Raw genomic sequence first — 17523 nt, 5'->3', positions numbered from 1 at the left:
CATGATCAGTCCAAGTGTTGGAGCACTTCTAAAAGATAATTTTTTTTTTTGTGACTATGTATGATATAAATATGCACGTGAGTTTAGTTCTTGTTTCAGAATAAATATTTAATGAAATCTTTATCGATTATGATTTACATAATTTAAAAACAAATATTATAATGTTAACCATTGTTAGTTAGACTTATTAAGATAATAAATTCTTAAATTTTATAATGAATTATTTGGTCAAAATTTTACAAAATAATTAAAACAAACTATCTTTTTTATTATGAGAGAGAGAGATTAAATGTGAGGTATGCATCACCAATCCAAAGTGGGTAGTGGATAGTTGTCGTCAAATGGATTCAAAAATAACGAAGCTTCAATGCGTTTTGGTGAGTTAAACCCAAAATGGTTCCTGAGATTAGCGTTTTGCACTGAATCGTCCTTGAGATTCCAATTGCATTAATTACGTCCCTGAGATTGAAAAAAATGCACCATAATAATCCTTGACCCATTTTTCATTAACGACGTGATGACAATGGCATGATGACGTGGACTGTAAGTGACACATGTCACTTTATGATTTGGCCACGTGTAATGGTAGGATGATGTGGTGACTAGTGACACGTGGCATGCTGACGTGGATAGTTGTGCCACGTGTCACAATATTATTTGGCCACGTGTCCGTATGTGCTACGTGTCGCAACAGTATTCGTCCACATGTCATGCATTATGCCATCGTTGTATATGCACCAAATTAGTCCCTCACTTTGCATCAAGTGACTCATTTTAGTCCCTGAAATTGAATGTCTTGCACCAAACTAGTCCCTTCACCAATTTTTTCTCATTTTTTTAAATTTAAAATTTTAATATCTTGGATACACTAATTTCAATTCTATTTTTTCATATATCGTTTAAATACAAGAGCTTTTATAAAAAATTTTAAGGTTTTAGTTTTAATTATATAATTTTTTTAATAATTTAATATTGGTAAATTTTGTAATATATAAGTATGTTATTATAAAAAATAATGATATGATTGATTAGACACATTTTTTTCATAAAAAAACATGTGTTTTTAACAAGAAATTAATAATTAAAATAAATATTTTTTTCTTATGAAATACACGTTTTCGTTATGTATAAATGAGCTAGATTGAAGGCACTTCAACCACCGTCACTACCACTTTTGATCTCTGCAATCTAGACGAAAGAGGGCGGAGATGATAATGAGGGAAGCTTGAAATGCCTTCACGTCAACTCCAAGACGGTGGCTATTAGAGGTATCCGCAAGAAAAAAAATATTTTATAAAAGTACTGAAAGAGGTTGGAGATGGTAGTGAAGATGCTTGAAAAGCCTTCACTTTAACTCCAAGTCGGCGAATATGGTATTCGCAAGAGAAAAATTTTTTTATAAAAACACTTTTATTTGAAGAACGTGTGAAAAAATAGAATTGAAATTAATGCATTCAAAAATATTGAGAATTTTGAATTTATAGAAAAAATGAGAAAAAATTGATGAAGGGACTAGTTTGGTGCACGACATTCAATTTCAGGGACTAAAATGAGTCACTTAATGCAAAGTGAGGAACTAATTTGGTGCATATACAACGACGGCATAATGCATGACACGTGGACAAATACTGTTGCGACACGTGGCACAATTAGACACGTGGCCAAATAACAGTGTGACACGTGGCACAACTATCCACGTCAGCATGCCACGTGTCGCTGGTCACCACATCATCCTACCATTATACGTGGCCAAATCATAAAGTGACACGTGTCACTTACAGTCCACGTCATCATGCCATGTCATCACGTCGTTAATGGAAAATGAGTCAGGGACTACTATGGTGCATTTTTTTCAATCTCAGGGACGTAATTAGTGCAATTAGAATCTCAAAAACGATTTTAGTGCAATACGCCAATCTCAGGGACCATTTTAGAGTTTAACTCACGTTTTGGTTGAAGTCAAGAATTGTAGACCAAGAATTTGACTAATACCATATCCATGCTTACTTATTAGGCCACTGAAAACTTGTAATTCATTCACATCTTATTCTTAATTCACAAGAATTGCCAATAGCCAAGGAAATTAAAGCTATGTACAAAGTAGCAGTGGTAATTAATGATGCTTTTGATGCAAGTACAACCCTTCTTAAATTTATTGTACATTGTTTATCGTATATCCAACTGTTTAGATGCATCATTAAATCTTAAATATGACGAAGTAAATATATTTTGAATAAAATTATTTATTAATTTTAAAAAAATTATATTATATATATATAAAAAATTAATTATTCGTACAAAATATATATTAAAATAAAAAATAATATTAAAACATGTGTAAAATAACACACATATATATATAATAATTAATTTAATAGTTAATTTTTAATATACATATAATACTTTTTATTTTTAAATATGATTTTAATATATACTGTTGTTCAAAACTATTTTTAATTATCCATTATGTCAGAAATGATCATATTAAAAATATTTTAACACTTATTCACCACTCTTATTTATGACAAATACGCTTTGTATAATCAATAAATGTAACATACAATAAACAAAGAAATAAATATATGAAACAAAATAACATAAGTAATACATTTCACTAAATTCCAAACATTTATTTAGTATAAAATAAAAAATGCATTTTAAGCAATATTTATTTTGTTTAGATTCACATGCATGTTTGTTGAATTTTTGCAAACTATAAGTCATTTTTTATTGTATTTCCCCTCTTTCTGAAAAAGTATTGGTTATCGTTATCCTTACTAATTCTTTCAAAATTATACTATTTCCCTGTTTTATCTTTCTTTTATCTTTTGAGTCTTTTCATTCATTTAAGGAATACGAAGAAAGAAAAAAAAAGAAATTGCAAAAAAGAATATATATATATATATATATATATATATATATATAATAAATGATGATGAATAAAAGAAAAAAAAATGAAAAGAAAGAAGATATAGATCGAAAAATGTTAATGCGTTTTGAAAAAGATAGATAATACAATATTTTTTGTATAATAAATAAAAAAATTGAATTAAATTAAATATTTAAATTCTAATACGTGATATTATTTAACTTTTGATGATTATAAAAGTTAGAGAAAAGGATAAATTGGTCCTTAATCTTTAGTTCCGTAGACATTTTTATTTCTGATTATTGAAATATACTTTTAAGTTTCTGACCTTGATAAAACTTAGACGGATCAGTCCCTCCGTCCAAATGCCTCCGTCAGATTTAACGGAAAAGTCTGACGTCGCTCTCATAATGCTTGTCACGCGTACGCATTGCCTGGCAGACTTCCTTCTCACGCGTGCGCTATGAATTCAGTAAATCTTCATTTCTTCATGAATTCTCCACTTTGCATGCTTTTTTCCATTTCTTTCAAGCCATTCTTGCCTTCAAAACTTTAAATCATTCAAACAAACATATCAAGGCATCGAATGGGAGAAAAATAAATTAAATTTAGCCATAACCCCATTACAACTCTTGAAAAGACCTCTTGATATGTATATCCATGCATTGAATATATGTTGATTAGTAGAAGAAGAGCAAGTCTTAGAAAGCAAGATTAGTAGAGAATCGAGAGAATCGACCCTTAAACACTAGAGAGATTAGAGTGCAAACACTTCTAGTGAGGGTTCGATGCTCAATCCCTTATTCCTTACTTTCACGAGCTTTCTTCTTATAAGTATATTTATACTTCAGTTTGAGATTTGAATTAGTGGAATTCATAAATCATCATACTATCTTAGCCCTGCTTGTTCATATATGTTCTTGGATATTGATTCATTTTTAACCAAGTAGGTAGACGTATTTTACATATTAGTTGATGAACCACAAGAGTTTAGTATGAGGACATGCTAATGTTTAAGTGTAGAAAAGTTGATGAACCACAATTTTATGGTTTATATTGTATTGAATTTGGTGGATTTTATCAAATTTTTTCACATCTATTTACTAAAATAGCATGGTTTTGTGAATTTCTCCTAAGTGTGCTTAATGATTGAAAACATGTTTTCTAGACTATTAAATTGCTAAATTTAATTTACTTTTCTCCCATTCGATGCCTTGATATGCTTGTTTGAGTAATTTAAAGTTTTGAAGGTAAGAATGACTTGAAAGAAATGGAAAAAAAGCATACAAAATGGAGAATTCATGAAGAGATGAGAATTTGCTGAATTCATGACGACGCGTACGCATAAGCGTGAAAGAGAAGTCTGCCAGGTGACGCGTACGTATGACAAGCATTACGGTAGCCACATCAGACTTTTCCATTAGGTCTGACGGAAGCATTTGGACGAAGGGACTGATCCGTCCAAGTTTTGTTAAGTTGGGAACTTAAAAATATTTTTTAATAGTCAAAGATAAAAATGTTTACGGAACAAAAAGTTAAGAACCTATTTATCCTTTTCTCTAAAAGTTATATTATAAAAAATTTGGTCTATTAGAATAAGAAATTGCTCCTATAAATTTAAACTATTCATATATAACAATAAATATAGACAAAAATTGTCAGTACTCTTAATAAATAGCTTTTAACCAACACTCTATAAACAAAATTTCTAAATTAATAATTGGGACCTTCCTATCATGGTTGAAACTATAAAAGTTTCCTTTACATAATGGAAAGCCATTTTGGCAATACTAACAATAACTACACAACACTTATAGCAAATTCATACTAATAAATAATTTTTACATCATGAACACAATTCTAATAGCATCATAAACTTAGGAACTCTCATAATAAAAACTCATTCATGACTGTTTCTAAATCTAAGTTATTAAATTTGTATCAATACACCAATTTTACAATAATAACAGGCTTAGAAATTAAGAATTATCAATTATAAAGTTCTACTAGAATTGGTCTAGATCTAGAGACCCTTTACTCTGAACTAGCCTGAGAAATAGAGAAACGAAGTAAATTACCAAAAGCCCCACTCCCAAAAGTCCATTAAATTTCATATCTTTTCTAATCAAAACCACAAGTGCCCAAATCAATCCAATGACCAAAAACCCCATTGTCTCCCATAGATATAAATCCTTAGTTATCACAACACTTTGTGGGTACTGTGACCAAGTGCAAGTCACAAGAGACAACCCCAACCCAACAAGAGTATTGAATATTGGGCCAGCATAGCAACCTGAAATTGCAATTTGAGCACCCTCAGATCCACCATTTATAGCCAGGGTTAAATTCGTCATTAAATCCCCAAGTGAATTCCCCCAAGCAAGAACCGTTAACCCTAGAATTGAAGGACTAATTCCACAAATGTATCCAATTGAAACTAGCAACCCTACCAATTCTTGAGCTGAAATGTAACTCCAAGTCACACTCATCAGAAACCCTCCGGCAAGCCACGGAAACAACCACTTCCGCGGCGGCGGCGCCCACATATTCGTAGTTAAAATTGCCGCTATTCCAAGCACAATTCCAATTAATAAACCGATCCCATAGATCATAAAGGTGCTCATAAAATTTTCTCTATTAAAAGGAACCCAAATTACACATAACAGAACCGGTGCCAAAATCACTGAACCCACAGCAAATGGCTTTGACCAGTTTTCTTCACAAACAACCGGAATTGTCAACCTCCTTGGCAAGTAAAGTGGCATCTCAAGGGCATAAAGGGAATTTCTCCATATTGAAGATCCCAAACACCAGTTCCTCTTTTCTTTAACATCATTCATTTCATTTTCATCAATAAAACCTTTCTCAATGGAATTCAGAAGCTGCACGTTCAGATTTTCAGCAATATCAGCAACACCATCAACCCCGACAACCCCTTCTTGATGTTCGCCACCACAACCATCCTTCCATCGCGTGGAAGACACGTAAACAACAACCACATACAACCCATACAAAAGAGTAAAACCAACTGCACCAAGAACATTGATCTCACCACTGATCAAGATGCTAAACAAGAACAAAAGAACGAGAAAGAGAAAGCAAACGTCTCTCACAAACGCAGATTTGATAACCCCAACACTCTTGTTACGTATTGAAATGCTAACTAGGCCCACAACAACACAAGTGACAAAAGAAACCCCACCAAGAACAGTGTTGAAGCCAATGCTTTGGGTCCCACTTCCTTGGAAAGAAACAAGGCTTGAGAAGACATCACTGGCACCATTGCCAAGGGAGAGAAGAGTCACCCCAGCAATTGTTGGCGACAACCTAAGAAACTTTGAAAGGTTTTCAAGTGAAGGACAAAAATACTGACAGGTTGTGTTTGCCAACATGTAAAACAAAACAAGGAGCCAAAGTATCAATAGAGTGTAACCTAAAAGAGGGAACCTCCCAAGCTTGCAATAGAAGAAGAAAAGGTAATCGATGTAGCCCTGAGACACGCATGGATCGTTGGATTTGAGGTACAGACACTTGTGTTTGTAGTCGCCATGGTTGTGCAAACTGTTGCAATCTTGGTCGGTTGTTATGTTAGAGAAAGAGTTGTCGGTATGGTTGTCCATATCGACAACTTCAGGAAGTTGCAAATGAACAACCATGAAGGCACACACCACTATAAGAAAACAAGTGTTCAACAACAAAGTGTAGTGACCCATGTTCAGATTGGATTCAAAATCACTAATTTTGGCACAAAAATAGTAACTTGATGATTAAGGAACTTCAGGGTATATGGAAATGAAGGAGTAAAGAAGAAATCTAAAGAGAAACAGAGTATAAGACCGAAACAGAGAGCATGATAAAGAAAAGGAATCAAAGAAAAGATCCAAACTTTGCTGCTCAATGATTGCTTTTGTGTTTCTGGTTTGAATGAACAAACTGGTATTCTTGTTTGGCTTTTGATTGTTAAGGAAAAGACAGAAGAGGATGAGTGAAAATTTGGCAAAGCACAAATAATTTTGATTTGGATATAATAATGAAAGTTGGCTAGATTGGAGTCCCAAAAAAAATAAGATACTAATAAAGGTTTCAACCAGAATCACGTCAATGAATTATTGTATATTAAGATTTGCCAACATAGGACGTGTTGTCTGTGTGTTTGGTTTTTGCAGTCCATTTTGAGGAAAATTTCCTGGAAATATATAGGGACGTTCGAATGGAACTGACACGTGTGGGTAAGTAAAGTTTTTTGGTGACTCTGGGTAAGTAGAGTTTAAAGATACCATGATTAATTTAAATTTTATAATCATGGTACCAGTTTATGATCATTAATAAGAGTATAAAATTTATATGAAAATATTAAATATATATTAAAAATAACTAAAATAATATATTTATATAAAAATATATAATAATTTATTTTTTATGTGTATATAATATTTTTATAAATTATAATATTTATTGTTTATTTGGCTATATTTATTTTTAAGAACAAGATAAGAAAAACACTAAAAACAAGACATAATGAATAGAGATGTATGATTTAGTGTTTTTGTATTAAGTGTGATAATTACGTAGAACAAATTATAAAAATTTAATTTATTCTCATTTTTTTATTTAAAAAATTTAAAAAAATTAAAAAATTAAATAAAAAAGTATAATTAATGAAAAATTAATAAAAATAATAAAAAAATAAATTGTATTTTTTGTTAGTGTCTCTGTATCTTTTCTATAAGAATGAATACAAAATATATTAATTTAGTATTTAGACATAGTATTTCTGTCTATAACTCTATATCTCATCTACCAAATATATTTTTGTATCTCTATGTTCCTTGTCTCAATATCATGTATCTTTAAATAAATACAATTTTATTTATTGATCAAGATATTACTGTATACAAAAAATTAGGTATAATATATTTATGTATAAATATATATTTTTAATATATATTTTATATTTTAATATATATTTTATATAAATTTCTAATTTAATAACTATATACATAATATAATTAATTTACAAATGAGAATTGAGTAGAACTTTTCGAGTATAATTTTTATTTTTATAATGTTTTACTGTACATATTTATAAAAGAAAATACATAATCACTATATTTAGTGGTTGATTTATTACGCGAATTTAGATTTTTTTTGTTATTTAAATTCAGCTTCGTTTAAAAAGCTTTAAAAGTAATTTTTTTGAGTTTTTAATTTATAAAAAATAATAGTATTAATATTTGGTGTATAAAAGATTCCATTAATAATTTTGAAAAATTGAGAAGTAACAACCAAGATCCCCATTAGGCCGATCTTCTAGTCTTGCATTTCACATCAAGTTTCCTCCCCATTGTTGACCTTTGTGCTACTCTGTGGATAATTTTCGTGGCAGTTCTTTCTGTTAATTCATTTTATTCTTTTTATATATGTCGGTATGTCCTTTTCACATTCTACCTTTTTTTTTTCTTTTTTCATCTTGGGAAAATTGTGTTGTAAACGTCATTCATCATCCATGATACAAGAAACAAGAGGTAAAGAAATTCCATTCACACAACGTCTGCTGGTTACAAGGCCATATAACGCCTGTAGAAGTCAAATATTTCAGTGACCTTGGCGGTTTGGAATTGACTGGTGTAGTTTTTTCTTCTAATCTTTTAACTCACAAAATGAATTGATAAGAAATATTATCACTCTCATTTTAATAAATTTAAATTTTTTAAATTTTGAATAGCACTTTAAAAGATAAAATATTAATTTTTTATTATTTATTTTATAAATAGAACTAAAAAATATATAAAAAAATTATTCAAGAAAAATATCATATTTTATTTTTTAAATTAAAAATTCAAAATTTAGAAAATCTAAATTTTATTTTAATTGTATTTTTTTTGCTAAAAATATTTTTCATTTTTCCTCCTTGTTATTTTATACCTAAGAATAATGATATTTCATTATTTTGTGCATTATTTTTTTATAACAATAAAATTTAAGGATGAAAAATTAAGAGTTAAAGTATTCAAAGTAAAAATCACATCAAAATCTAAGATATTAAAATCAGTGTTAATAAGTTACAAAAATTTAGTGTACTAGAATAATTTATCTTCATTAAAAGTAGTAGCATTCTATATATCTACTAGCTAATCATCATAAATTAGAAGTTTTATTTTCAGTTTAATTAAATTAATTTTAGTATTTATAAATATATAATAACAAATATGGAGAAGTAGATTCCCAATTTTTGTGTTTGATTTTGTATTGTGTGTCCTGTGTTTATCTTTTTATATAGGATAAATGATTTGTACACTGAAATTAGAATTTTATTTTATAAACATAATTTACAAGTATTATTTTGATTGTAGTTCTCATTTATTTTTACCTATTTTATCTTTTTGGATAAAAAAAATTTTTGTCTCTAAAATTTGTAATTTTTTTTAAAAATAATCCTAACATTTCATCTTATTCAATTTTTTTTAATATTTTTTATTCATTTAATTGTCTTTAACATTTTTTATTTGTTTCAGAAATATTTTTAAATATTTTTATTTTTGTCCCCATATTTTAAATAATGGAATTAACATCAAGAATAAAAAAATTACAAATATTAAGAATAAAAAATATATTTTATCCTTAGATTTTTATGTTAAATTTAAGTTGGTGTATCAAATGACACCAATTTACGTCTGCAAATAACATTAATGCCTTTATCAATTTTGCAGAACTTTACTTTTTTTTTTTTGTTAAAACCTTATTTAGGTAGTTCTTCCGTTTGGCTAGTGGTTGGTGGAAGAACCAAGGCTGCGGTTTTTTATATGTACAAGATACTGAAATAGAAATATAAAAATATAAAATCATATTTAACAGATAAGATTGAATAGAAATATTATGTGTAGAGACACTAAATTAGTATATTTTGCGTTCATATTCACATAAAAGACATAGAGATATTAATAAAAGATATAATTTATTTTTTTTATTAATTTTTTATAATTATATTTTGAGTAAAGAACAAATAGGTCCTTGACCTCTTTTTTTTTGCGGACATTTTCATCTTCAACCAAAGAAAAATACGTTTAAGTCCCTCACCCCCGAAATACGTAGACATTTCAATCTCTCTATTGAATTCAGGCGTTTGGACTGGACAGAAAAGTTTGACCTGGTAGAGGTGGCGCTGACCTGGCCGTTACGGAAGCCACGTGATAGGGAGCATTTCGAAACAGGACATATAAGTCTTTGGAGACTAAAACGACACCGTTTCGTTACCTCCCGCAATCTTTCAAAATTCTCTGCACTAATCCCTCGTCTGCACAGAAACGGTGAAGTGGGTGTTGTGGGGAGTGGAGGCAGAAATGAAATTCTTCCTTTCATGGCATCTGAAGGAGTATCATCAAGTTGGAGAAGAAGTGGCGTCTCACCAAAGTGCTTCTGTGGAGAAAACACAATCCTTTTCATGTCGAAAACACGAAGCAATCCAGACAGATTGTTTCTGAGCTGTCCTTTTTACAAGGTATGGTAACCAACTGTGTGGAAGGTGTGTTTGAAGATGTGTTAGGGTTACCAGTTTTTTATTTTTGGATTATGTGGTTTGATTTGCTGCAGGCAAGACAACCCTTTTGCAAAATTTTTTTTGTGACTTGATGAGCACGTTGCTGGACTTGGATTGACAGAAAAAGTATATGGGAGAGAAGGAATTTGTGGATGTTGAAGATTATCACGGGAAGCAGGACATCGAAATGAGGATCACATGCTTGGAGAAGAGGATAGTAGCTTTAGAGATGGAAAAAAAACCCAATAAGATAGTGTATTTGTGTTATTGTCATTGTGTTGAGTTTTGTTGTTCTAAGTTGTAAGAATTGATAAAGGAATGAAAAAGTGTGTTGTATTATTGCACCAAAAAAATTCATAGTGTCATTTATATGAATGATTGCATTACCTTGAACGTGTTTTGCAAGGTGTGTACGAAATTAAAGTTGGTTCCCTAATAGATAACATAACATTGCATTACTGACCAAAAACTGTCATAGTTAACATCCATGTTCATCTTACCCACAAAGGGTGTTCAAAAAGCATGTAACAAAAGTTGGAGAATTGTATCTGCTACTTGTCATGAACCATTACATATGCAAAAAGTTATCACAAAAGCACATAGTGATAGAAGTCTTCACTCTGTCGAGTCCTTCGTTTTTGATGAAGCTGGCAAATTTGGGGGTGGAACTTCCTGATTCGGTGCTGCAGATGGGATTGTGCAGGCAGCAATTGGAGCTAGCGGCCTGAAGATCTTCTGCTTTGGTCTAAACCTGGACTGTTGTGGGCGACCTGTCTCATTGGCTTTCTCTGGAGGTTTAAATAGACGGCCTATAGTTGGGGCTAGTGGCCTAGTTTGAGTAGCTGTTGGCCCTAGAGGTGAAATGACAAATATGAATTTTGTCACCCTTGCTGGAGCTGGTGGCATAGGTGGATTGCTTGGGGCAAGTGATCCCACAACAGTGGGATTTAGGGTCAAGTTTGTGGAGTTGTCTGGTTGGCTGCTGGATGCATCTTGGAAATATGCATGTAATGGGTAAATAATTTTTTAATGGGACATAACAGCACCTCACGAATAGTAAATTAAGACATATATAACTCTAATTTTTTGTATACTAAGACAGATTAGTCCCTAACTATAATAGTACTAAGATAGAATAGTCCCTATAAGACAATGATAACAGTATGCATCTTACCTCTGGTGGGGGAGCAAATTGTGACAGAGGAAGCACAATCAGTGACTGGGAGGAGCTAGCTGCTTTCTTCCTAAGGCGCCTTGTCTTCGGCTTTCAGTTTAGGTTGGATGGAGCTCCCTTACATGTTTTGTAGTTGTGGCCCTTCTCATCACACTTGCTGCAGGATACAATGAATGATCTCTTCAGTTTTCCTTCTTGCATGAGGGGCTTAGCAGGATCCTTTTGCCTATTATGAACCTTTGGCCGTCCAATTGGCCTTTTGATAATGGGTGGATCTGGCTTCGAGAACTCAGTTCTTGTCCAAAATTCTGGACTTGGAACAGGCTTAATGCAGTGTGTATATGTTCTCCTGATAGACTCCATGCATAGTCAAGGGTGAAGATAGTCATGAGGTGTGTCATGTCTCTTCCTAATGGCAGCAAGTACATGTAAGCAGGGCATGCCTGAGGTAATGCAGCGACGGTAAGTGCTGATCAGCAGCGTTATTGCCCAAATCCCTTCAAGTGTGTTTTGGATGGTACGTCTTGACTTGATAACACTGCAAACTTTTGTTGTATGACAAGTGAACCAAGTAAGGACACTCCTGATCCCCACACCTCACTCTCACTCTCTCTTTGTCATTTTTTATCCACTTCGATTCCCACCTCTCAGCAATGAACAAATCTTTAACTACCTCCTTGAACCTGTCCACAGTGGTAAACCTAGTTCCTAGCTCAAACCTTCCCTCACCATGAGCATAATCATCATCAAACTTTGGAAATTTATTACCTCTGCCTTCATTATCAGATGATATAGGAGTATGCAAGTTTTCAGACTCATACTCAAACATGATCTCCTCCACCTCCGTTGGGAGCTCATTAACTTACAACCCACCCCCACTGCATAATCGGGTTGGACATCAGGCACTTGATCCTCAACTTCACCACGTGCATCATTCCTATTCCCACTGCCTTCCCCTCTTTCATTAACCCTTGTGCCAAATTGTCTCTTCCTCTTTCCTTACTTCTTTGGAGTAACTACCTTCTTCCTTTGAGTAACAATCTTCTTCTTCGGAGTAACTACCTTCTTCTTCGAAGTAACTACCTTTTTTTTATCCTTGACACATCTTTTCCTCTTCCCACCAATAATCTCACCATTGCTGTCACTCTCAATTTCTGCCGGTGGAGGTTTGTACAACACGTCCTCCGTTCTCTCGTACCCATCATCAGATGAAGATGATGCACTCAGTTCCTCTGCAGTTTCATCCACCTCTCCTGTAGTATCTCTGTCTTGGGCAACATCCTCAAAAACCTCTGGATCATCAACAGGGTGGTCAAAGTATATATGGAACTCACCTCGCCCTGGGTTCTTCATTAAGTTCTCTCACATTGCGTTGATCCCTGCATCCCCAATCTTGTTGGATCATACCAGTATACTGCCTTGTATGACTGGTAGCCCAACTCCTTAAATAGTGTCACCAAGTCTCCGAAATTAACAAAGTCTAGGTCCATCTCAGGGAACCTCTCTTCCTTTCCATTCTGATAAACCATTTTTCCATCAATTCCTCTTATAAAGTTCCCTCCATAGTGAAAGATCGGCACCACAAACACGTCATCCATCTAAAATTAACCCGTGCAGAACTAGGATTAAAATAAAACACAACACAAGATATGAAAGAAACCACATTGCCCTAACACAATCCCTCCCCCTAATCCTACACAGGACGCTTTACACCCCTTTTTCATTTTTTTTCTTACACTGTAAACATGCACACACATTACCTTCCTAGCTAAGCATCGTAATCTTACCTTCTGGCGAAGACAGCAAATTCGACCTCAGAGCAAGCTTCTTCTCAGCTTCTGGCGCCAACTTCAACTCCACACCTTTTGCTCTTCTACGTGTTGTATTTTTTGGAGGGAGAAACAGAGACGAAGGAGTTTGATCGTCTTTGGCTTATGGTTTTCAGTAATTCTCTCACTGAAGTATGGGTCTTCTGAATATTATATACGGGGATTCAACCGTGTTTGGAGGGGAGGTAACGAAACAGCGTCATTTTTGTCTTCGGGGACTTATATGTCCTGTTTCGAAATGCTCCCCGCCACGTGGCTTCCGTAACGGCCAGGTCAGCGCCACCTCTGTCAAGTCAGACTTTTCCGTCCAGTCCAAACGTCTGAATTCAACGGAGGGATTGAAATGTCCACGTTTTTCGGGTGTGAGGGACTTGAATGTATTTTTCCTTGGTTGAGGACGAAAATGTCTGCGAAAAAAAGGTTAGAGACCTATTTATCCTTTACTCTTATATTTTTTATTATTATATTTTTCTTCTCAAATTTTTTGAATGATAAAAAATGAGAATAAATTAAATTTTTATAATTTATTATGATTTATCACCAAACAAAATATAAAAATACTAATTTTTATATTTCTATCTTTTATATCTTGTTGTCAGTGTCTTATTTTATTCTGTTTTATATTTCCAGAACCAAATACAACCCAAAAATCTTATAAAATTCGTTTAGGAAAACACAAGGCAATATAATAAGATTATTTTTTAGGTATTAACTTTTTTGTGTGGAGTTCTTTTGCAAATATTGATCTTCGATACTCATAATATATTGATTATATATTTCATGAGATCATATATGCCGCATAATATCATATAACAAACTAATTTAGAAAAAATTTACAAGAAAAAGCCACAAATAATAATCTAACCATTAACTAAACACCAATAGAGAATGATATTTATTGATTAAAAGAATACCACTAATTAACCTTGATAGAATAGAAAAAAAATCTAAGAAAGTGAGAAAGTCGAAACAAAAAAGATGAAGTATTTAATTTGTGAAAATTGAAAAGGCAAATAGCACGTAAAATGTAAGAAGTGTTGAAATAACTTTTAATCTAAAGATCTTGTTCCAAAATTTTACTTGATCCTACACGATGAGTAGTGTGATGATGCATTCAAGCATGGCCAAGCATAAATTAAATTCCAATATCATGAAATCGCAACAAGATCGATCGAAAGGGAAATATATATCCTATAACTGCATTATTGGTCATACATATATACCGTGAAAATTCAGGTGTAAATAATCAATTTCATAGTTAAGAATTATTAAATATTTAACTGATTTAATTAAATTTTTATTTAACAATTTTTAATTATTAACTTTACATAAAATTAACTGTATCTGAATTTTTATTATATATATAGTAGTGTAATTAATACACGATCGGTTATAAAGAATAAGAATTAACAAGTATTAATGATATGAGCATGTGACAATAAAAATGTAGGTATCCATTATTATAAATAAAAGAAATTGTAGTAAGGGCAATAAATCTAAACATTTCATCCCTAAAGTTTTGTCAATCAGACAAATTTTAATTTTCTGTTTATTATATTTTAAATCAATAGTTTATATTTAGAGTTTAAAATTTAGTGTTTAGAATTTAAAGTTTAATATTTAGAGTTTTATGATTTAAAATTTAAGATTTAGAATTTATTAGTTTTATGACATAATTTGAAGTTAATTTAATGTATTATGAACTTAAATATTATAATAAAAATAACAAAGATAATTTTAATGAAAAAATAATTTAGATGAATGGTTTAAAGAATTTGATAGTTATATTATTGATGAATTAGGCTATGTTTATTTACAGAGACATGATACTAAGATAGGATTACAGAGATACAAAATCGTTTCTATCTACGAAGATACTAACAAGGGACATAACTTATTTTTTATTTTTTCTTTAATTATTCTTGTTAATTTTTTATAATTATATTTTTTATTATTATATTTTTCATCTCAAATTTTTTGAATGAAAAAAATGAGAAAAAATTGAATTTTCATAATTTGTTCTAATTTATTAGCAAATAAAATACAAGAACACAAAATTTTGTGTTTCTATCTATTAGTGTTTTGTCCTGTTCTATTTTCAGTGTCTTATCCTGTTCTCAAAAACAAACGCAGCTAAGACGAGTAAGTCTTGATGTGTTTTTTAATTGATTACAATGAGTTCTATAATGATTTATTTATAAGCCTCACAAATCGATACGTTATAATTTCTAAATATTTTTAGGTTTTACATATTATACATATTTTTAGATATTTTTTATTACTTAATTTATTTACTTAATTTTAATAGTTAGATATTTAGTCTTACAAAAACAAAATGTTGAGAAATCTAAAAAAGTTCCATAAATATGTAATATTATTAATAAAATTCAAGTTCTAAATTTCAAAATTTAAGATTAAAAATTTTGATTTAAAAATAAAAAAATATTGGGCTCCTTAATTTTTTAGATATGGAAGTAGGACGAGTGTTATATCTTAACATGGTAGTCACAAAAAAAAATCTTAACATAGTAATTTTTTGTGTTTTTTAAAACTATTAAAAGTACACAAATTGGATCATCCGATTTGTGTTTAAAAAATTTTAAAAATTTGGAGTACACAAATTGGACCTCCGATTTATGTTTAAAAAATAAAAAATGGAGTACATACTCTATTTTTTTTATTTTTTAAACACAAATCGAACGGTCCGAATACAAAAATCGGACGATCTAATTTCTGTACTTCTTAAAAATATCTGATTTATACTCCATAAATTAAATCATTCTACGTTTTAAAAAAATATTACTGTAAATCACAATTAAAAAAAATACCATTGTTAACCCAATATTAAAAATAAAACTGTATAATTTTTTCGAAACACATACATTAAAGTCTAAAGTTAATGACTCTAATAATTAAGTAGAACTAAGTTAAATTTCGGTGCATGAATATCATACAAGAATGGATAATATCCATCAAGATGGCGTGCATGTTGATCTAACACAGACGTTGTTATTTGAATTTTGGTGCATGTCGAGAAGACAGCTGAATGAGTTGTTCATTCTCTTCTTGTTGCCATTATCAGAAAACTGTCCTTTTATAATTTGAACCTAGCATCTGAATTGATCATCAAAGAATCTCATATCTCTTCCATTTTTTTTTATATATAATGATCAATACCAGGATAGATAGCTAGGCATCTGTACCAAACAGATAAACATCATATATATGTAACAGAAAATATTTATCATTCTTTGTCTTTTTTTTTTCTTTCTAATAATTGCTCTAGCTTCCACTTTAATAATTGATGAATGTTACAGTATCTATCACTTTTTACTTAAGTTACTAAAAAAATAAATAAACAATATTTAATAAATTTTATATAATTTACTTTTTATTTTAAATATTTTATCTTTTTATTTAAAAAAAATTAGACAATTTAAATATCATAACAAAAATACCATAAAACTCACGTTAATAATTTTAGTAGTATAGGATTTATGAAAATGTTTATATTTTGAATAGAGGAACAGGTATTAATTCAGCCCGTAAAATATATTTGAAAGTAAACTAAAATAAAACAAATTTCAATTTTAAATTTTAAAATTTAAAATATATTTAGAGTTTAAAATTTAGGATTTAATGCGAGTAGAGATGACTATGGATAATCGGTCCACAATAATAGTAAGTAAAATGGTGGTATTTCAAAAAAATAGAAGAAGTGAATAAGAATAAAAGAATACTTTCATAAATAGTGAGTGAATGACTTTGTTTAACTGTAGTCCTTGTTGATCTAAGTTGGCTGATTTTTTGTTGTTTTTTAGTGAATTTGTAAGTATAATACCCACACTATATTGGCCTTAGGATCACTCACTCATATAAATGACACTATCATATTTTTCATCTCTCAAACTCACTAACACTCATAAAATAAGGGAGAGAATTTTCACATTTCAAAACATACACATTTCATTATAGAACACACATAATATACAAGACATATGTGCCTTTATATAGGCAATGCTTCCTACTAAAATAATAATTTATGAATCACAAATCAATTTTGTAATGACCACCATTTTATGAGTTGGCTTCATGAATCTTCTTTCAACTTGCA

General features: G+C 30.8%; 1 protein-coding gene across 1 annotated transcript; it reads right to left on the bottom strand.

Moving 5' to 3' along the window:
• Nucleotides 1–4565: 4565 nt before the first annotated feature.
• Nucleotides 4566–7032, bottom strand: LOC112716815 (cation/calcium exchanger 2). Its single transcript, XM_025768824.3, has one exon. It carries the CDS (start codon nucleotides 6580–6582, stop codon nucleotides 4876–4878), a length of 1707 nt encoding a protein of 568 aa, XP_025624609.1. The 5' UTR covers nucleotides 6583–7032; the 3' UTR covers nucleotides 4566–4875.
• Nucleotides 7033–17523: the final 10491 nt, after the last annotated feature.

This window comes from Arachis hypogaea, chromosome 10 (genome assembly GCF_003086295.3).
Source record: "Arachis hypogaea cultivar Tifrunner chromosome 10, arahy.Tifrunner.gnm2.J5K5, whole genome shotgun sequence".
Lineage (NCBI taxonomy): Eukaryota > Viridiplantae > Streptophyta > Magnoliopsida > Fabales > Fabaceae > Arachis > Arachis hypogaea.
Note: the sequence above shows the minus strand (reverse complement) of the source record. Positions and strands in the feature narration are given on the sequence as shown.